Below are 23,776 nucleotides of genomic sequence, written 5' to 3'. Positions count from 1 at the left end.
TTCAAGATCATGCAATTTTTTAAACTCTGCAAAAGACGAAAAGGAGCAGCAGATCCGGAAACAATTGCAGAAAAGAACTGACAAAACAATCGGAAACAGACTGTTTCTGTAATAGACGAGTGAAACAATAGGGGATAGTTTACAGCTATATAGAGCACCTATGCCACAAATTCTTAAAGGACAAGTCCACCCTAACAAAAAGTTGATTTGAACAAAAAGAGAAAAATCCAACAAGCATAACATTGAACATTTTATCAAAATCGGATGTAAAATGAGAAAGTTATGACATTTTAAAGTTTCGCTTAATTTCACAAAACTGTTATATGCATCCCGGTCGGTGTGCACATGAGGAAATTGATGACTTTACTCACTCACACTCACTACATAATATTATAAGAAACTATTTTGTGTAAAATAAGCGAAAGTTTAAAATGTTATAACTTTCATATTTACATCCGATTTTGATGAATTTTTCAGCATCATGCTTGTCTGATTTTTCTCTATTGATTCAAATCAACATTTTCCTGAGGTGGACTTGACCTTTAATTACCATCTGATTCCCTACACCTAATATAGTTTTATAATAATCAATATACCCACTAGAATGACACCCCATGACTGACTCTCTAAAACTGTTATCATGAATAAGAGAACTTTATTTCACCCGAACAACATAATCAAAATATGCTAATTTGGGAAAATAGGGGGAACACGGCTTTCCATTTAAGATACTAACGATTTTCAAAGTGGTAGAGCAATATTACAGATCAGTTATGAATTTCTCCTTTTTAATTAAAAACTCATAAATCTGTCCTTCATGGTTCTACAGCAGTGTGATTGTCCTCATTGAAGGGCAGTTGGTCTTAAAAATCAACTACCGTAATTGATCCTTTAGTCTGGAGGTAACTCGTTATACCTTCAACCTACCTACCGTATATTTTCGGATAACTTAGAAAGAAAATTAGGTAATAGGGTGAACGGAAAATGTCATTTCAGTTACCATGGTAACCATTCTATCAATCATGTGCCTGAGTTTCAATATCCGTTACTATTGTTCGACAAGACCATAATGATTAAAAATAATATGGGCTTCTTGGTGATGATACTAGAATAGATCCCCCACCACCCACTGAATCCCTGTAATCGTTACTCTCCATCTGTGGCTAATGACAAAATTTTAAGATATTTTCAAAGACATGGGTCAAGCTGCAGTTCGTGATGTGATAAATGAGAAGGCATATAGAAAAGGTCTGAATACTGTCAGACTTTTACCAAACAACTAAGTAAGACCCAGGACAAAGCAGTTCGACTTGATATAGAAAGAGGAAACACTTTAAGAAAATGCAATAGCAAGACATCATTTTTTATTTCTTCATCTGTCTTTCAACTGTGAAACCTTTCTGATGATTCGAATGACAGTAGCCCTGTGATGCAATGAATAGATAGAGAGTCTATAATATGCCTCAGAAAATAGTAAAGTCGAGTAAGAACTCATTACCTTTAATTTGTTAATTCCAAAATCATCATCCAAGCTCCTAGAGTATATATGGTATTGACCTCCTCGAGTTAACTCCCAGCTCTGATCACAAAGGGTTAATTGCAAAGGAGTTATCTTGACATAGTGCCGATAGAGAATGGAACAGTGCCCTGGATAGAGTGATACTGATACAGTAGCTGAATGGAACACTCGGCATCCAAGTGTGACCCGAGACTGGGACCTACTTCCGAACTTATTAAACTGAAGTGAGAACTGTGACTGCGTTCGTCGCGCTACTAGCCACGCAACAATAGCTGAACGCACCCACGGATACCACTTCGGTGCGTCTTTTGAGCGTCAAGTAGAATATTGGAAGGGGTATTAAAAATCGTCCCACAAAGTTTAAATTGCTAATACCTACCCCTTCTGAGGTAGAGTAAGTATCTATTACACTGTACATTATATTACCTAAAATTGCCTTTGTTTACATTCGTACTCTGATAAAGGTAATACAAACCGCGATAGGATAATGATAAAATGTTTCTGCTTTGTTAAACCTTGGCAGTATTACCGTTTTGATCGCTTTAAACATCATACCAAAGAAAATAGAAATTATACAACCGGTGTGTAGGTTTGTGTTTTTGGTGTACCTTGTATTCATTTTGCAAGTGAGTTCAATGATAGAGTAACTATACACGACCCCTCTTTTTATTATTTTATTACACTTTACCAAAATTGTTGTAACTCATCATTTGATTTAGCCGGGTGTAATTTTTTTCGAAATATAATGATCATAATAATAAAGCAATGATTTACCCATTTTTCTTTTTCAGCTGATTTTACATCTGATTTATTTTTCTTAAGTAGCCTATCTTGTTGATCATTCAAACTAAGGCAACAATGACTTGATTTTAACAGTTAAAGAAAGGGAAATGAACATTGACTTAACCGGGTGTTCTCAGTGGTTCCTGTTAGATGTATAAGATGCTATTTAAAAAAAGCCATATCACAGCTGGTTTGGGAACAAGTGGCGTTTATAAGAAGTATACAAATTTGATCATTAAGTAAAATGGTATTGGAATTATTGATCTTAGACCAGGACCCGGGACCAGGAACTGATAGGTCGGACTAGAATCCATGTGAGTAAACTACCCAACAACAATAGTTCCTTGTGTCGTTATTATTGTCCGATATTGTTAGCATCTTGTAATCCTTCCTCGGTTCATTCTTCAAACTCAGAACATCCACTTTCTCTCTTTTCTTAACAAAAAAAGAGAGAGAATCGTGGATAAAACGATGAAAAGAATGATTCTAGCTCGGTGGAATCCGTAAAAAGCTCGAATGTGCCGCTGATAAAAGGAAACAAGCGAACACACCGTGTCTTTTTAAAAGGGGTTTGGCAGAAATAAATTCATCTTTATTGCCTTTCTGCTGTTATAGTACGCTAGCCACTGGCGGTGAAATTAACTCTTTGTCCCTTACAGTACAACTTCGTTATTGGATAACAGGACCATCTTATATAATTAGCATCATGTCCTTTTATGCTTTTAGAAAGAATTCGTCTAAGGAACTCGATAAATGTATGCATAAAGTTCCCGATTTTTGTATACAAAAAATAATTGTCAGTATGACCTCGCACATAAATTTTTGAACGGTTTGTAACTGGCGACGAGCGTCCCGCTGAAACCTCATTATGTAATTTTTCTAAGATTTCACTTAATGGATATGAAAATTATATCTGAATGCATAATATTCTACTATTGATTCGTTTTCTTCTAGATTTAACTTCGATGATATCTTTATCAATTGAGGACCAATAGATCGCATAAACTATCTGTGAGTACTGGTATGCATGGGCGATGATCCGGGACGATTTGTCCTAATTCTGCCTACATGAGAGAGGGTCATTTTACCCACACCCCTTATAAATTTCTCGAGAAATCGTACCGTATGCTGATTTGATATAGGCAGCCTCGATTTCCACAGATAGGCCTGTATTGACACATACACGTAGGTAAAGAATTGATGAGATACCAGAAGAAAAAATGTAATGTCTTTGTGAACAAAATGATGTAACGTACGAAATTTCAATCAAGTAGTCATTACTCACGGTGATAACACGAGCTAGGCCTCGAACCCAGAATTCACCTGAAAGTCACAGAGACAGACCTCTCATTCGCAGCTTAATTGGTTGAACGGAGTAATGTAAACTCCCTCCCCTTCATACTGTACATGTACAAGGAGGGGTGTGCACTTGAAAACAAAATCGATTTTCAGAAATTCGCTGCGGTCTCACGAGTATTGATCAGTCATATATTCATCCATGTTCATAACAAAAAAATGGAGTACTCCTTCGTGCTAACAATCAATGAAAACCAGACTAGACACAGACCATACAACACAATCATCAAACCCCCTCTTAGAGTAGTCACTTGAAAATTTAATTTCACGTTGTACTCTTAGTTATTGAAATTTATTTATATTATACATATTTCGATACTATTATCATCATACAGTACCATTTTCCTTGCGTGAAAAATCTGAACTAAGTATCGCGTATTGATGATAAGAAAAGAACTGGTATAATACTAAATAGGTTCATTATTGCGGATTGACCATAGTAGATTGCGAGACAAATAAAATACCCTCTTGCGATTAAGAACTGGTATATTCGAAAGCCATCAGAAATCTGATTATTAATTATAACGTATTTATAGGGTGTTTGCAATATAGTGAACATAACGATGACTTTGAGTATATAGAATTCAAATTTTCAAAATGGAAAGGGAAAATCGCAATGTTGTCCATTACACCCAATACAAATCCATCACCAACTATTCTTGCATCGAGTTTATTTTTGGGTCTTGGGGTCGATATTCTACATGAAGTCCATAGCATGAGCAACACAATAACCAGGAAGATTTGGTTGAAATATGCTACTTGTAATATTGGGAAGGGTTGTAACCTTGGTGCCCCCCCCTCCCCTCCTCCCCCATGCACACACAAACACTTAGGATGGGCCAGCTATAATGTCTCATGTTATTATATATTAATTCCATTAGAAAATTATAGCTTTCTCTCAGCTATCTGAACAAATATATATATTCAAAAAAATAAATAATCAACATTTTCAGCAAGAGGGGCAAAAATCAACTGCTGTATATTTTGCAACATGAGGGGAACATCAACTACGAAGTGTGATGATAATTTTTCCTATCATTGATTCATGAGCGCCACGAATGTTTGATTTTTACCGAATTGTATTTCTCTATACAAAGGCTTTCCATTTCTCACTCCAATTGTTTTGAAATTCAACAAATAAAAATTATCACTCTTTGTGATTGGACAACAGGAAAACTGTTTATATTTTAAGGCAGCAGTTTCCATTGGCACCAACAATTTTTTTTTCTTGGTTGATGTTTGGTACAGGTTGATCCGACGTGGTCTGACCGTGAACTTGTCCTGACACTTTAACGACATTGTAGCAAATTCACTGGACCCGAAAATAACTTCTTTAGAATTGGAAATCAAAACCCATGAAAAGTGGAAAGAATTGAACCTGCTTATTTGATTTGCTCGACACCATTCATCGACACAGAAGTGTGTGAAAAACTGGAACCGAAATGGATTTAAGAAGAATGAAGATGATAGCCAGGGATGCTTTAGTTAAATCGATCGGTAATTCAGCAGATTGATTGATAGAGTAATTGGATGATAGATCTATAGAGATAGATAGATAGATAGATACACAGGTAGATAGACAGATAGATAGATAGGGAGGGGTAGAAGAGAATAGGGAGGATAGAAAAAAAATTGACAAATTCACAATGATCTTACAGTACCCACTCGTACGCGGAGTGGCCGAGTGGGCCTACATAATTATAATCTGAAAATTAGAATGGAGAGAGGGCATTGGTGATAAAATGAGGGTAACAAACTCTTGAAAGAGACAACCCTTTTCACGAATGCAAATACGAGCATGATGAATGAATAGATCTATATACATGAAAAGCGTGAGATGGGGAAACAGAACAAAACCAATTGTGTGAATATGTGAACAAGACAAGAAAAAGCAGAGACATTCTTACACTTTGACTTCCGTCAAGATTGTGTGACGAAGAAACATGTTATGTCACTAAACCCAATGAATGTGTGAAATGGCACACATAAATCCAAAGAAGTTCTCTTTTTCTGTCTTCACATTTTCCAATTTATCCATAACAATACAATAATCTATTCCATTTCATTACCCTGATAAGTTTCATTTGCCCACTGGGTTGTAAAACCCTCATGTCATCACACAATAAATATTGCCCTGGAATACAACTACTGAATTTAGTTTTTGAATTACCTATCCAGCTTGACAGAGTTCCGTCTTATGAAAAAATATAATGAGTTTGGAAGATATTTCACGGTGATCAACTAAAAGAACCAAAAACACATCGCGAGACGTAATGTCGCCTTGGTAATACTACCAACGAATAAAAAGAATGTAAATAATGGATGCAGTCATTATGGCATGACTTACGAGTAATCTCTCTGAAATCGATCTTTCTCATGATCATATGTGTGATATTGACAAAATGACAAATATAGATTCGAAGTAATCATTCCGTTACAAGAACATGTTTATCACATGATATCTGAATGCATACCCTTGTCAGTTTTATCATAGTAAATAAACCTTTTTTATATATATAATAAATATTTGAATGCGTGTGTTTAAATTCTCTTATACCCCATGTCATATGGAAAATGATGATAAAAAACAATAATGATAATAATGATTATTATTATCAATGTTAATGATAATAATGGTAATTATGATAAAAATAAAACTACAACGCCCTATATACAGGGTACAAACAGGAGGAATTTGCAAAAGCATTATAGGCCTATGTAGAAAAAAATAGATATTATTTCTTCATAATATAGAAATGTTTTACACCTATATTTTCTTTCCTATTCTAGAATCTGCGAGTTAACTATAAATAAGAAGACTGCGGAAAAGCAAAGAACCACAACGAACAATATGTCACTAGACTGTCTGCAAGGAAACGCCAACCAAATTTATATACGAACATTGTTTGAGAATACTCATTTCACGTGACAATTCATTGAATTTAGACGTTAAGGGATTGATGTGTTTTATTTTTAAACAGAATATTTTTACATGCAGGTGTGTGTGTGTATTTGAGTTTTGTCAGACGTGTATCAATCAGATATGATTATTTACGTCTGGGACCGACCTTTAACGTCACCATCCGAAAGACGTGACCAGGGCTCGAACCTCTGCATCAATTTGTAACTTCCCCACAGCTTGGATTACAGGCGCACGCCACAACGCCCACAACGCAGGTGAAAATGGGAATAGATTTTGAAACCATGTATGTACACTGTAAAGCCGGGTGAATGATGACTGAAAACCTTGAAAGTATTACTTTAGTACGATCTCCACAATTATTAAACTAATATAATAATAATAATGATAATAATAATAATACGTGATATATGTGTACAGCGCATTTTCCATCTTGATTAGATGCTCAAGGCGCTTGAGAGCAGAACGACAAAAACTATTAACATATTATGATACATGTCTAAACAATAATGTTCAAATCATATCATGTAGGCTATACTTAGTAGACATAGAGGCCTATAAGAAGTCTAGTATTACACGCAAATTATTACATCTCGTGAAGTTTTATGATATATATATTATCTCCGATATAATACAACCCCAACCCAATAAGCTAAATAATGGTATATTAGTACCATACGTAGATTATTATGTTTCACCGTTACCGTTACCTTTTAATGCTTGAAAATATTTATTCGTCTATTCTTTTATGTAGGCCTTCATAAATTCGCAGTGTGCGTTGTTTGGTCTTGAAGGTGTTATCAATGGTTTGGCAATGTGTTTTAAGGTCCCGCTCATAAAGAAGATAATGCATGTATTCTTAGATGACAACTGAGATTGGGTTCGTAAATTTATGAAAACTTTTTAAGAAAGGAAAAATCAATTAGACATGTTTATGGCGTCATAAATCAGAGTAATTGGCATCTCGCACCATTCTGAGGAACGATAATCTAAATATCACACTGATAAAACCCCAAGATGTTTAAACATAAATCAGTATTTTCAGCTATCTTTGTACGGGTTTATTTTTACATTTCCACAGTTTTATTATAAAATGCATTAAACTAAATCTTTATTGAAGAGGCAGCCCGGTACACTGATTTTGAACTCGGAAAGCTAATGTTGTAAGATGACGATTGTATTTTTTTCGTGGTTCGATATCCGATGATAAGTATGTAAGAGTCGTGGTGTAGCGATTCTGACTCTCGTATTGTAATCGGAGGGTCGTGTGTTCGAATCCCAGCGCGGTCGTGCTTGATTTCGTAAGGCATCAATACATAATTTTGCCACTCTCCACCCAGGTGTCAAATGGGTACCCGTTAGGATTGAGTTTGATTGCACGCTTTTTGGATGCTGCTTTTGTACCGATTTTGAACCTATATTTCTTTTTTTGTTGTACCTCGTATGAATAATCAATAATATTTCTCGAGTACGAGATGTCATAATTATTATAAGGTGCTTTTCGCAATTATCTTCACCGTCATGATCATCCTATGCAGGTATTGGACAGTAAAGAGTTGTAAATTTTTGCGGTAAAGGTCATGAATACGCTATTTGTAGCACTTGTACTAGCCAGATCACTCAATACATGGACAGTTGGAGACGAACGAAGTTTGAAGTCACGAGATGATACTCGGTGTCTGCTCTTCTGATTGGGAAACCATCCCCAAAACGATCCGGAGAGGGGTCCATTTCAATTTTCGCCCTGCATATGCCGTTTCAAAAATAACCATCTGTGACGGCATGGGTATGCACCGAACAAACATCGACATCGGATAGAATGGATGGGATGGGTGTGGTGGTGTAGGGTGTCCTCCGTGTCAATGAACCTGAAATTTGATTTTTTATTAAAGCAGGGATCGGAAGTCAGACTCGATACGTGCCAAGTGTGGCCTTACCGTCTTTTTTTTCTCTATGTTGGTAAAATTTATCTTTCCAGATGAAATTCAAGATGGAAATATTCATATTATGAGATGTAAGGTGGCTTGGCACAAGTAGTAAACAATTTCTGCCAAGGAAAAAAAAATGGAGACCAAGGGACCAAGAACTCCTTTGGCTCCTATTCAACCCCTGGCGCTGGGATAACCCCCCCCCCGCCCCCCTCTTCACCATGCGCAATAACAGAAGTTGTCTGAACATAATTTATGATTATGAAGAATAAAATGAAATTGCAACATGAAATGTGACTCTTAATTGGGAGATCTGCTCCTAGAATCTCAGCGACTCCCCAGGATCCTAGCTCTCAGACTGGTACCAGAGATGGCTTTCATCTACATTGCCCAGGGACGCCACTCCCGACACAATTTTTTACATCTTCCGCAATCCTTGACGAGCATTTATCAAAGGGTTACGCCTTCTCTCTCATCATCCAATTACAAATGCAATCCATGGAAAATGTTTGTCTTTCCTATCACTCGAACCCTGCTTGAAGATCTTACCAAATGTTCCTCTGCCTCCAACTCGGTCACGGTGAGTTGATGGATAGGTATCGCTAGCTGGTTCATGTTGATTTAGCATCTCAATCACAAACATTAACCCTTCGGATTTAATGGGGTCAACGTCAAGTTGCGTATATGCAATAAGATATCAGTTCCAGGTTGTATCTTGCATGCCTGTACAAGGGAACATTTAACCTGACGGGCAAAAGTAGTATCTCCGATATTAGATAGAAGCAAGGCCGAAGCGAAGAGATTGAGTTTATTCTAGGATGTACTATTTTTTAGGTATAATCTGATATTGAAGTATTTAATGCACATTATGAGGGTAGTGTGGTTAATTTTACATTTATAAATAGACTTATAAATTCATGCGGGAATCCTCACCCACTGCCCCACGATATGTATGACCATACCATCTTGCAGGAGCCACATAAGTATATACACCCGTATTATGAAACCAGGTTTAATTTTAAACTCTGGTCTAAAGTTGTGGTTTAACTATGGATAGCCAATTGTGACATAATCTCTAACAATAGAGTTTAAATGAATCAGCTCATTTTGACTATCAAATCATTGTTTACTGTTTGGCAAGGATAACTAAGATAATTTTCTTTACCATGAAAGGATTAGGAAAGAGCACAGGAAACATAAGAAACATACCATGTGAACACATTTTGACATGTTCGGCTTCCCATAATTCTGGCACACAGTAAGACCACGGTCTAACTTAAAGTCTGAGTTCAGAATACGTGCCAAAGAGGCGTCATTGTCGAGAGTAGTAAACTTGAATTGAAAGATGGTTTTTACTAGTTTGCTTGCTCGATTAATCATTTTGGCAAGGCACTTTTTTTCAATTTGCTGCTTTCGGAGAAAAAATACTCGTCCTCCAGTCATTTTTCGGTGGCAGGTAAGTTTTTATAACTGAGAAGCAACGGTCCCTAGCTGCATTCTATATTAGAATAAGGATTATTTGTGAGGAAATAATCAATAACAATAATAAAATAATGATATCTTATAAAGCACACAAGCCGCCCCAAGACATCCATGGCGCTTTAGACAAATGCATAGGTACAAATCCATGTTCATACAGATACAGATGAATTAAGAGAATAATGAAATTAGCACATAAGAAATACAGAAATTGATAGTTTATGGTTCGGGATCAATTCTACCACGTGGGATACTTTGAATTTAGCGATCCCACCGGAATGATCAACATGGTAATTGACAGCTAATGTACTGGATACTGCTTTATCAGAAATCGATCAATGACTTAGTTGGCGCTATTTTTAAGCAAGGAAAGTTAACTTAGATTTGAAGATGTCGGATTTAGATGGTTCGCATGTATAACTTTCCTTAAACCGTGTAAACTCTGACTGAACGGTATACACGGTAGGAAATGTATTTGTTTAGGGTATTCTTTCTCCCCATGTGCATTCTTTGACACCAAAAGGAAGACTAAACTGTAAGTTCAAGGAAATTATACCCTCAAGAGGGAGGCCTACAGTTACTGACCAACATTACTCCTCCGGCACGGGCGATTCCTAGTTTAGATATTCGAAAGAAAATTATTAAAGCCGTGCTAGCAAAATTGGTATGGAGTGTGGGTGTGAGATGCTTACGTATGGGGAAGTGTGTGTGTGTGGAAGAAACGAGGAAGCCCACACACATACCTGCAAATGCCGTCTACCGACTTGACTTGAAAAATGTCTTCAAAAATTCTGACGCCAAATGCCAAACCGTGTAGGCCTATATTCCACGTGCTAAATATGGACACAACTTCTGTGGTGTTTATGTTTTTTTCCAGTCTTTTTGCATTAGTTTGCACTACTTATACCGTGGACAGTCCACGGTTCGAAGGTGTCCTCGATTCTAATGTGTTGTTTCAGATTTGGTCACCGTTTGTGGGTGAATACAAACCCACACGCGCACACTTAACATATACATGATATAGAACGATAACACATCACACACAGAAGACATCATCATCACTCTATAATACCACGACTATTTACACGACGATTTTTTTTATTCAAAGTAGTTTGCAAAGATGGGTAGTGTAATGTATGTATGATAATAATTTATGTGGCAACCTTGTAGAGCTGCGTCTGCGCAGTGCGATAGTATAGTGAGAGTTAAATCAGCCGTCTTTGTGTTCTCTCGTATTTGTTTCTTGCTATTAAAATATCGAAATAAGTTAATGATACAGAGTAAAACGTGTCAGACAGGCCGTATATGGTGTTGATTGTAAATTATTTTGATGTACTGCTCATTCCAATGACCGCCTTGCCGAACATTGTCCTCATATAAGACTCGATCTCTCACTCCATCCTCTTTTCTGAAATCCATTTGTCGATTCAACCTTCACCGTTGGACTTTCCAACATGTCACTTCTTTGTCAAAGTATTCCCATTATTTTTCACACAGTTTACCCATAGTTGCAATCTGTGCACAACTCCACCTCAGATCCACCTTTGATAATGTATTCGTCCAAGATTGTCCTGGATGTTCTATCAACCATGGTGGAATGGGTCTTCTTACCCAGAGGATGCCAGGGTGTGAACGTGTCAAGTTTAACGCCAGTAATCACGATAGCAAACAATTTTGCTCAAGTATATGTTCCAGAACTACAACTTTGGTTCTCTAAACCATGATTTTGAAATCATGAATGGGTAACTTACAAAATGAAGTGAGTACGGCGACTTTAAAGTGGTTGAAATATATTGTCTTAGAATGGGCAATGCATGGTGACCAATGTGACACCTACCAAGTAAGAATATTTGCGTCCCCGGAAATTTTGAAGAAGAAACTGTATAGTAAGTATTTTTGAAAATGTATATAAGTATAGAAAATGTATACTAAGTTTAGAAAATGTAAATAAATATATTTGTGTAAAGAAATGTGAAAAACGCTATTCAAGTCGTAAAATTGCTATTGCTATAAAATGCTTATTTTCACTTTTCAAATTTGACAATTTTTTTTTACTCTTTTAAAAGTAACCTGTAAGTTACTCTGAGAGGTGCATTGTGTAAATTTGTGTCGTCTTCTTCTTGGTATATAAATCAGGAGGCGAAGAATAGAAGTTAACCTGTTTATCATTGAATGTAAAACATTTGTTTAAATGTCTTTTGTCAATCCGTTGTTGAGAGATGCAAACATAAAAGTCAATTTATATATTCTAAACGAACCTCAAACCCCGACACACCAGCACGTAGGCCCCACAAACAAGTGACGACATTCTGACGCGTCACAACATTTCACATAAGTCAACATAATCGCATGCAGGATTTAACTCTACTATTGTTACAAATGTACTTTTCTATTCATCGCCGTGCTTTTGTGAGGGGAGGGTTTAAAGGTGTAATTGAACTAATCTGACGGAGAATTATTCTATGAAATCCGATTTTCCGAGCTCAATGGTGCTTTTATCATGGCGTTAACCCGGCCGTCCTCCAAACCCATTCATCATTGTGGCTAAATCAAATATAGATTTTGACAGCTTTTCTGCAAGAAACCCCCCTTTATGGATAGCTAAGTGAACAAGAATTGGCAATGTATTCACGCCTTATTTAGCTTTTGTACCGCTGTCGGCCTCATTCACGGTTTCTCGTCACAATTTTTGTTCCATGTCCCTTACCGTCTGGCCTATTTTAAACGAATTATTTTCCTTCGAAGAGTTCTCAATTTGGTCATTTCATTCTATCTCTTTTCGCTATCATTCTTCCATTGCACCATTAAGACTTACACTCTGTTTCGATAATTGATGGAGCATCCTATATGGATTTACAACACCCCTCCCCCTTCTGTCATTAGTTATTTCGCCACAATCGCTCGAGTGAATCGCACGAATACTAAAATCAAAACGGGAAATAAATGTAAATATTCATATGAATGAATAAGTTATTAAAAGTTAATGAAAGATAAAACAAAGAAAACAATAAAAAAAAAGCAAAGTTTATATTGGTTTCATCATGACAGGTGTAAGAGAGCGTTAAATAAATCCAAGTATGGTTTTATTCTTTATACTTTAAAGTACTCGAACAACAAATGATACAGACAGCGAGTTATGATATTCCATGAGTGAAGATACATAAATCGAACAGAAGTGAATGAAAATATTTTTAACCTTTCCATCCATATTCTTTCTTCAAGTTTTGTACAGATCTCATATTCATGTATCCATACACTCCGGTTCATGCCACTCAGAAAAAAATGTCTTTTTACCCTCGAAGCTGGAAAGGATTTGTTAACATCAGAGCATTCATAGAGACGAAAGAATCGTTCGATACTTAATATAAGAATGTTACGAAACATTTTATATAAGATATTCATCGCAATTAACCTTACTACAGTCCAGGAGGGCGTTTCATGAAAGGACTTGTCGGACGTTTCATCCGACAAGTCCCATTTTATCCGACAGTTACCATAGTAACAGTACCTCTCAGCCAATCAACATCAGAGAAAGATGTCAGATCTGACAACTTGTCGGATGAAAATGTTGATGAAACACTCCCCCGATAGCCATCATAACAGCTCCTTGCAATGCTTCGACGACGCTTTGGTAACGCTTTCAAGAAATAAGAATCATGAGATCATCAAATTAATATTAAATAACCGTTCATCATTTACGTATTTCGTCAATTACGCTTTACGTATTCAAATAGTGTCCAAAATAAACCCCCTAAATATAATGTCTAACTCAGGTCGAATTTGAATGCTGAACACTTATTGGCTGTAAGGTCTGCGTTATATCTGGTTCGAACCCCTAACCTCCCTTTCATAAAAGAGGTGCTCCCTAAATCACTTGAGAAAGGTAAACTCTCTACGGAGACATTATTGTCTATGCTCTGTGTCTTGAGCCACTAGCCCGGAGGTATACCCGATATCACTTATGTCATAGGTAACTTACATAGTAAACAAAGGGTCATGTGAATGAAACATTTACGTAAACCGTCTTATTTTCCCACGATCTATTGAGATGACACAAAGAATGACGTTTCGACTTTGGAAGGTGTTCATATCATGATAAGATGACAGTAGGCCCTGCAGTGCACTCAACCGTATACGATTGGATGAATATTGCACTACCAATTTCATAGCTTCGGCATTGTATTACTTTCTCTAAAGGTTTTATCAAATAACATCATGAAACTAAAAATGTGATTTCTTCGTTTGTTCTGTTTATTTCGATTATGGCTGTTTTGAAAACATTCAACTGGTGTATTTAAAGGCGAAATTGAATGGTTACGCAGTCCAATACAACATATCAGTATTCAGTGTAGCAGTAAAATTTTCCAAGAACCTTGAAATATAGTTTCACAGATGGTAAATATACACTGATTCACCTCACCTATTATCAAGAAAGACAGGACCCGGGGATAGGACATACTCGCTCGTACAAGTTTAGTGTGAATATGACTCTGTCTCTAGTTAGTATAAGCGTTTTGAAGCAACGCTTAAAATGCTCTGTCCTGTTTAGTCGGTCTCAGTGATATAACAGTAGGATTGAAATAGACTAACACACTGTCGTAGTATTTTGGCCACGTTCTGTTGGTGTTTAATGATCAGTTGTTTGTTTTTGCTGAAAATTTTCCCGTAGAATAACAAATCAATTAGATGTTCAAGTTTGAACGAGGCTGTCTATCACCAAGAAGAGTTTGAGGTTTCAATTCATGAACCATAGGGTCAAGAGCATGATGGGGATATAATGCTGTCAAAGTGGAACACGCTGTTTTCTTTCGGATTTTGTCTAGGTATGAGAGCTGAAGGGAGAGGTATTTTTCACCCACTGCCAATGTCACGAATGTATCCGAAAAGCAGGTCAGTTTACATGAGGTAAAGAGGGTCGTTGCAGAAAGAAGCGCGTTTAATGAAAGTGCTCAAAATTGTATGTAACCCAAGAATGCGTTCCTCTAATTGGTTGAAAATGGAGTTGTGATGGATTTTTCGGGTTTTATTTGATCACAACTTCTTCTGAAACGGGGGCCCGGAGAAAAGGATGCAGGAAGTAGGCGAGGTGTAAGGAGAGAAGTACATGAGACATTTAATAATGTTTGAATAACATGGTTTATGAAGGTAGAAAATGAGAAATGGTGCAAGTATAGAGGGAGTGAAGTGTTTTAAAAGCTGGAGGCTGTACATCATTGTATGTAAAAGGGAACAGTGAGATTATAGGAAACATAATATTGTACAAGAACGTGAAGAAACTTAATCCTAACATATAGAAAAAGAGAAAATCATGTTCATGTACTATAACATCATTACGGTCATACAAATGAAACCTTTTTGTACACTGACATGAAAGTTTCATAAAGTGACACCATCATTATTTTTTTCAGATAAGGAGGTGCAATTATTAGATAAGACATCGGGTTTTATGTTTGATTGTTTTTTGGTGTATGGAAGGGGGTGTGTCTTATCATCCGCAGCGATAAAGGTTGTTCATAATGAAGACCATTATAAATTCTTTTGAAATGTAACTTAATTTGGTGGCATAGATAAAACTTATCTTTAAGATGATTTAGTCATAAAGGGACACACAATTAGGACTTGGATAAAGCAAATTATCATGATTGCAAAATTAATGTTAGTAATAATGTAGGTAAGAAGTGATCGATCAGTTCTATGACGAAAGTTTCTTTGAAAGATTGATAGAGAATGGGAAAGGAGGATAAAGTGGTGGGACCGGGTATAAAGGTTTGGGCTCATTGGCGTACCTTAGGGGGAAGGGCCCCGGGCGCCCCCTCCTTGCAGCCCTATTGAGTAATTATGATGGGAAATGAAATTTGATAGTAACTTGTGAGGAAGGGGAGAGGGTGTGAAAAGGGGCATGTGATGGATTTAGGGTCTATGGGGGTATGTATGGGTGAATGAGAGAAAAGAAAGAGGAATGAAGAAAAAATGGAATTGAAAAGTGAGGGTAGGTAAAAGAAAATATACATGCTGGGGTAAAAATTGTTTTTAAAGATATTTTCATTGTGTGTAAGCTTTTATTGAATGAAATGATTTCCCTCACCATCCCAGATGGGAACACTACAACCCATCGAGACATTGCGATGACAGGTATGGCACGATCACGGCGGAAGACCGGGCGACGTGTCCGCTCGTACATCATGACGCACCCAGGGGGAACAAAAAAAAAGGAAATCGACGTCAAATGTGGTGTGGCGTGTGGGCAGTTACTTTTTCTTTCAGAAATGGTTTTTTTCGCAATGTCCTTGCATCAAGACAAGCAGTCTGATTACCCCATGACTATACATCCTCTGAAATTTTCAGAACAATACATCCTAGATCAGTAGCGGACCGTGACCCCGACGAGATAAAGCATTGGGGGGGGGGCACTGCATTGTCTGTGAACAATGCTGTGCCCCCATGCTTTGTCTCCTCCCAGTCACGGTCCGCCACTGTCCTAGATCACACGGGAAGCGATCCCGGGGTGGATAACATGCCGCTACCCCTCCCCCCCCCACTGAATCTCGAATTTTGTAAAGCGGTCTGTGGGAGAGCCCCCCCCCCCCCCCTCCCCTCATGAGGAACCTCAAATCAAACGAAAACGCCGCTCATGCTTCATACACTTGTCGTTTCCTGAAATTACATGACTTCTTGAAATTAATTTTAACATGTTTACAGTTACTATAGCATCAAACTACAAATTATACAATACATCGCTCTCGCCAAATCCCGGGAGAAAATAAGGACATATTCCAAAACATCATTCAACATGTTCAAGCAATTGGTCAAAATAACAAATCTCTGTGCACATACGAAAAAAATGGTAATTTCAGTAATTGATTTCAAAAGCGTATCATGAACGAGGATCAATGAAAAGTTAATAAAAGTAATGCGAAGTGCCACGCCCATCCGGCTGGTAGGGAATCGTTAATTTATCTCCATTAATTATTATTTGGGATGCATTTCAACATTAATTGTTTGTTACTTTGTTCTACCATGAACTTTGTTGAAAAAAAAACCATTGCAGCTAGCTTGCCGTAAAGATAAACTAGGATATCGTTGCAACATCATGCTATACATCGAGATGTTTTCCTTGAATTGAAATAAGCGACAATATTTCAGTAATCAAACCTGTCTTCCAAGGAGGGTATACAAAATCTGAGGGCAATCCGACGCCAAGGGGGTAAATTTGTTGATAGAACTGAACACGTGTGTTCGTTTAGATAGTAATACCACTGAAATCTGTTCATAAAAGCTATGCAACACCTAGCTTGCTCCCAAGTGCATTCCATATACTCTGTCTGGACCTAACTTCAGGATGCATCAGGTTATATCCGTTGATAGAAAAGTCACTTAAGGGGTCCCACCAGACATGATCTTATTGCTTGAAGATTACTGAGGAGAGTTTACGGGTAAGATGTTGCTTTATCTTAAGCTTTCCCATTTTAGATCAACCATCCATGGATCAACGAATATCCGCCATTATTTCTCATTTTTATCATTTTCTTTATAACCGAGAATCCATTGCATTGTTCATTCGACCTATGAATAACCCTATGTTAAAAGGGGAATCTAATTTGTCCTTACAACTAGCAGCAAATATTTTTAAAAAGCCATCCCTTTTCAATGATTTAATAAACATGCCCCAAATGTGAAAAGAAATCCAACATTCTCTTAAGATTTACTTATTACAGTGCTTTGTTATTATTATTATTACTTTTTTGGGGGGAGGGGGGTCTGCATTATCAGCATTCAAACCAAGTTTTGCATCGGTCTAGAATAGGTAATAGCTCTTAAACTAAATGCAGGTGTGATAATAATGCATTCAACTTTAATCCAAAGATAGTAATCCAGTTCATCGGTACTTTGCATTAGATTATATCTGTTAATAATTCGTAAAATATACATGTACTGGCGGTATCAATGACTAATCTGGGATGTAAAACCCATAATTAAACAATTACTTTGAGCAATCTTGAAATTATCTTCGAGACTTAATGACTCGATCCGCATGTCGCTTAATTCATTGTATAAACGATAGCCTTTGGACAAGTTGGAAGTACATTTATGGTTGGAGAAGTATGATAAATGATTTAAATCCTCTTGTAATGTCTCTGGTTCTTGATAATGAACATAAAGTTATACCTGGAAATACAAGTTTGTTATAATACTTTCCAGGGATGCTTTGTTATGAATGTCTTTTGTCCACAAATTCATTGCCGATGACGAGATGAAAAGTATCGTGTTTACTCCAGAGTAAAAAGGGGAGTTCCAGTTTTTACACTGTAAATTTCAAAAATTTTGAAGTATATAGATCGGTTGTAAGTAGTTACCAGCCGAATATCAGATTTAGGTTTAACGTGAATATCAGATTTAGGTTTAACTTGTGCACGTGAATATAAAACTAAACGATCTAAATTGATTTCTTGTTTAGAGTGAAGAGACAATCGAATAACAGTAAAAATATATAAAATTTTATTCTGGTCACTTCAGAGCCGATCTGGATTTATTTTTGAAAAAAAGGATTTAAAATTGAAAATCCTTGAAATTTAGGGTGCAGCGGTGTGTGTGTGTGGGGGGGGGGAATGAGAAGGAGAGATGGATGAGCCTATACGAACAGAGAATGGAAGAAAAAGAAAATGTGATTCAATAAAAGAATGAAAGAGATTTGTTTTTAACTATTTGTCCCTATTTCGGCTATATTATATTACCCAGTTAAGAAACTTAACGCCGGTCGACGATCAAAGTGTTAAGATACAAGTAGTTATTTTCATCCCTTCGGCAGCTCAGAATGGAAGTAATTGAACCTTTTCAATGTCAGATGTAAGTGGGGTGCCAATTTCTCTAACAAATAAGTTTGAATCTTTCACTCTGCGTTGTATTTACTTCGTCATACTTGAGTATTTCATTCCGTGGATTAAGGTCGCTTTACAGTTGGAGAATACAGTTAAATTTCAAACAACAAACGGAAAGATCTACAAGCAGAAGCATCGAGTAGAAATTCCCCACGACCAACCCGCCTCTAATATATATATATTCTCTAAATGGAAAGCAAAACGAGAATATGGCATCGGCAGCTTCAGAAATAAATCCTGACAAAAAAGTAAAGAAAAGAAAAATAGAAGCAAAAGAAAGCTAGTTTAGAATAGCCACAACTGATCGCCTGTCCGAATTCTGAATTAGAATCGACTTCCAATATTCGCCCGAGTAATCCCAACTTTATGGTATTTGACTGCCAGACGAAGACTTGAACATGTTGAAGCCGACTCATCGATTGGGCAAACCTATATCATCCTCTAATCTAATTTATTCTATTTCATTTAAACGTTACTCACACCCATTTGGGTTGTGAACCTGTTGACAATATAGCTAACTTGTAAAGTACATTTAACCTTTTTTTACTTAAAACAAATCAAATACTGGGTGAACAAAAATGCAGCCTCCAATAAAACATTTACATAATGAATTAGGAATGATACTTGCAGTGAATGGACATCGTATAGCGACTTGTGGAGTCAAGCTTTAGCATTCCAAAATTTCGAAACGAAGGAATAGATATAACAATATGTGGTGTAGAAAAAGTTTGTTACACCAATAAGTTATTCATTAATTGATAATTTGATACATAGACCTATATGATCTGTATCGGACAAATTAAAGCATTTATATATAAAAGATGACCAGTTAGCTCTGCTTCACAGCTATCAGCTAACCTGTGGGTCACACCTTCTCTTTTACCAGTTTACCTTTACAGAATGAAGTTTAGAGATCAGAACTTCTATGTTAGTTTAAAACTTGTTCGCATACTGACCACAAAGCAAACCAACAATAGGGGTTCACAAAAGCTTCCAAAAAAGAGCGAGGGGCTATATAAATTGGCTTCCTTCTTGCAACTAAGCACACCAAAATGCTATTTGTATGCTAATTAGTATCCAACCGTGAAAGAATGCCTTGGCTTGGCTCAACTGAAGATGTTCCCAAAATAAAGTGAGAAAGGAGGAAGAATTAAAATTCATGATGGCGTGCCACATAATTATACAATGTATAATTTTCACTTACCTCTTTATTTTTAATTCTTCTCGTTTGTATAAATCACTTTTATTCCTCAGCGGACCAGGTATCATCAACGGCTTATCCGTGCATTGTGAAGGTCAAAACGCTGCATCTGGCTATAATACACACTTGTCGTTCAAGAGCAATGTGGGTGGAATCCTTACTGAAGAAAATATATCTTTCTCAAAGTCACATACAGCGTGCGCATTGAAGAATATGAGGTAAAATCGCTCCACCTGAAATTATTTCTCACCTTTTCAGGAACAAATCTCAAATATCTAGTTTTATTTTCTCGATAAAAAAAGTCTAAAAAAAAACTCGTCCGTTAACAGTAATCATGGGAATTTACCAGATATGAAATGAGTAATTCATCACGCAGGTTTTGTAGAAAATCAAACAAAATCCAATGTCGTTACAGAGTAACTGTTCGAAATAAAAAAAAATGGTTACGTGGATAATAAAGATAGATCTTCCCCCAGATGATGATCTTGAGGTGATGATGACGAGGTCGTATCGCAATGACGGACTGCAGTCAACTGAGTGCTTCTACGGTCTGAGTGTGTCAAGCAATATCAAACACAGGCCGGGTCAGACACCAAGTAGGCTGACTGTCAACGGTCCCACAAAATCATTGGGTTTGGGTTTCATGACGAAAACTCCTTCTTATTCATCTCATTCTTCACTTCCCCCTGAATCTAGATTATGTTGATAATTGATAATATTTTGCATGTGGAATGAATGGTGAACGATCTTCCATGTATTGGGGTTTTTCATGAAACTGAATTACTATAACTACAAATTTTCTTGATTTATATGGAATTCACTTTGTATTGTATCATAAAAGAAAAAAATAAACACTTAAACAAAATTCTAAGTGCAAAAAAAATTAAACAAATTAGTTTGTTATTAATATAATTTTCCAAACTTTCCCTGAAGTGATTCTCCAACCTTATCGAAACGAGTTCAGTGTCTACAAGGGTTCAAATATAACCGCAATGTCCGTCAATATTAACGAACTATTTGTCGTTAATTTCCACATTCGACCCAGGTGTGTTATCAAATGATTACCTGGTGGAAATTTGCTTCATGAATTATCAAATGAACGTTTCGGCTTCTGTGCACAGGCCGGGGCAATAATGTCCGAGGTATGTACGAAAATAAATCTCACTTATGCTTTCACATCATACCTGAGTCATGTAAGGGAGATCATCCCTTTAATGTGCACGTCAGTAGCGTAATGAGCCAAAATTGTCGAGGGGGTCAGAAATGTTGTATGGGGCAAACTTTTCTCCGAAGCTGCGAACGAGCAAAGCGAATTAGGGCAATTTTGTGACCTCTTTAATAAAAAAAATAGAAAGAGAGAGAAAGTATCATTCCCTTTTTTTTCCTTCCCTTTTATTTTTCCCCTTCTTGTGAAACTTTTGGGGGGCACAGCCCCTAGCACGCCCTTTTTACTCCTGACCAGTGTACACATAACACCTTGTGTCTTCTATCACCTCCTGGACTGGTGGGAAAAATGACCACCTATGGACACGTTCGGCAAACGCTTTAACCTTTGTTCCTTGGGTCAGCTTCAAGGTAGGGATGATATCCATGATCCATCATGCACCCCCCCCCCCCTCCCCCAATAATCTCAGGAGAGTTCAATCCTATTACCCTGACAAGACCCAAAGGCATTGGATGAATTTTGGGCATTGACTTAAATTTCTTGTGGAAGAGCCGTGGTGGCAGCGAGTTTTCGCAATCGCGACTGGGACGAATTCTACAACAATGAAAATCTACTGAGCATGCCCGTTAAATCACAATGATCAGCTGAGATGTCTTGTCGAAAACTGGTAAACCGGGACAGCTGATCGACTGACAACAAACTACAAATATGTCGTTTGTCCAGGACGAAACTGCTGTTTTTTATTCACTGATTTTTGACAAAGACTGCGTTATCATGAAGGGCTTTTGACAATAGATTTGCTTTGTTGTAGAGTCTGCTCCTGACGTGATTCCGAAAATTCCCTATTACAGGGGACTAGCGTCGTCTGGTTAAGCATCAAAGCACAGTTGGCTACTCTCCACCCAGGTGTTAATGTGTACCCGTAAGGATGCGAAAGGTGCTGGGCATGCCAGGATCCGATGACCGGAGTAGTAGGGGAAGTGAACTGTGAATGGTATATACTGTATATTATTCTCAATTTTAAACAGTTTTGAATGCAGCTAAAGAATAAATGTTGCCGTCCCTTTTATTGCACATTAACTTTATATAGCTTTTAATTATGGTTCTTCTGATCACTATTTCAATTTTATCAATTCATTTCGAATAATTATTTTTTGTCTACAATAGACATAACGATAATCATAAAGATATTTTTATCGATTTAATGATTTCAAAAGAATAAGAATGATGTTACAATAGGAAGAGGAAAAGAGGAATTTTTCTTAGTGCTATTTGGTATAGTTTTAGTATTTGTAAATCTATAGAGAAGCCGTTATCAAAAATCATGATGTTAAATGCGAAATTGAAATTGTATTTCTATTCGCCGGTTAGAAATTAAGATTCAAATTTGATCAATATTGAAAAGAAGTAATTGCCATGTGGCTCTCTAAATCAAGCTATAAATATTAATATATTGAATGAAATTAAAAAAATCAGGTCAGCGGTAAATTGGTATGAAGGGACAGATGAACCTGTCACGATTAATCTCAGAATACTATTACACGAAAGAAAATTAGGCATAAAATGATGACGAAATGAGTAAACAAGCCGAGGAAATGACCTATTTCATATATACGCTCGAGGGTTTGTGAGTTTGGGATTAAACTTCCCCCTCATTAAAGGATCCAATTCGGAAGTAAATTGAATATCTGACTATTTGGATTTAAATTAAGGACTTAAAATGCCCGTTTAATGTCTTGTTTCGAAAACGCCGTGAATCGCTAAATATGTCTCATGAAAATATATCACCAACGATTTAGCTTGTTTAAATGTTAGTGTGAAGGAATAAGTATTGAATATCAATTATCGAGGATAAATTATTTTGGTCGCTTCAAGCTAGTCATCTAGTCATGGCAATCATTTAACTATAACGTGGACATGGTTTTCATATCCCGTTCACCCGTTTAATGTTGTTCCATTTAGGCTTTTGGCTCTTATTGTACATGCATGTAAGCCGTGGTGGATCCAGGATTTTCCAGGGGGACATTTTACTAAAAAATATGACAAGCCCCTCCCCCCCCCGAAAAAAATAATAGTGATAAATAAATAAATATATATATAAATAGATAAATAAATAGACATAAGTCTCTCAAAAGTGGACCAGATGTGTTTTAAAAAAGGGGTCTTTAATTGGAACGATCCTCTACCATCTTTAATAATTTTACCCACAATCCATTTCCTTATCACCCTCCAGTAAAGTAGAAATGAAAATTGTGGAGAAGTAGGTCGTGATCCAATTATTGAAACGTCAGAAGAAACTTATTTTTCAGTCATGATGAATTAAGTTCGATACACAAACGTTAACAATATCCGAAATGGTGAAGAAATTGTTTCACACAATGTTCTGAACGATTAAGTGCCGAATAGACTAATAATAATAATAAAAATAATTTCAATTACATGAAGAATAATGATGAATGTCATGGACAAAGGTGCTGTCGTATTTTTATCATTGCGGTTTATCTTTATTTTTTCTTTATTTTCGTTGATCATGTTCTTCAATCCTCATC

The 23,776-nt window shown here is 36.7% G+C and overlaps 1 protein-coding gene across 3 annotated transcripts in view; it reads right to left on the bottom strand.

The window, feature by feature from the left end:
- The window catches only part of LOC121416109 (ADAMTS-like protein 5), a 45,359-nt gene extending 24,760 nt beyond the window's left edge, over positions 1-20,599 (bottom strand). The window contains exon 1 of one of the 3 annotated variants that reach the window (XM_041609569.1): positions 20,066-20,599. In XM_041609569.1, coding sequence (XP_041465503.1) covers positions 20,066-20,130 — 65 coding nt within the window. In that variant the 5' untranslated portion in view covers positions 20,131-20,599. Of the gene's footprint in view, positions 1-1,498; positions 1,868-3,587; positions 3,687-20,065 lie in introns of those variants that run through there. The other 2 variants (XM_041609570.1, XM_041609571.1) reach the window with 2 other exon arrangements.
- Between the last annotated feature and the right edge of the window lie 3,177 nt (positions 20,600-23,776).

Source organism: Lytechinus variegatus, chromosome 5 (genome assembly GCF_018143015.1).
Source record: "Lytechinus variegatus isolate NC3 chromosome 5, Lvar_3.0, whole genome shotgun sequence".
NCBI lineage: Eukaryota > Metazoa > Echinodermata > Echinoidea > Temnopleuroida > Toxopneustidae > Lytechinus > Lytechinus variegatus.
Note: the sequence above shows the minus strand (reverse complement) of the source record. Positions and strands in the feature narration are given on the sequence as shown.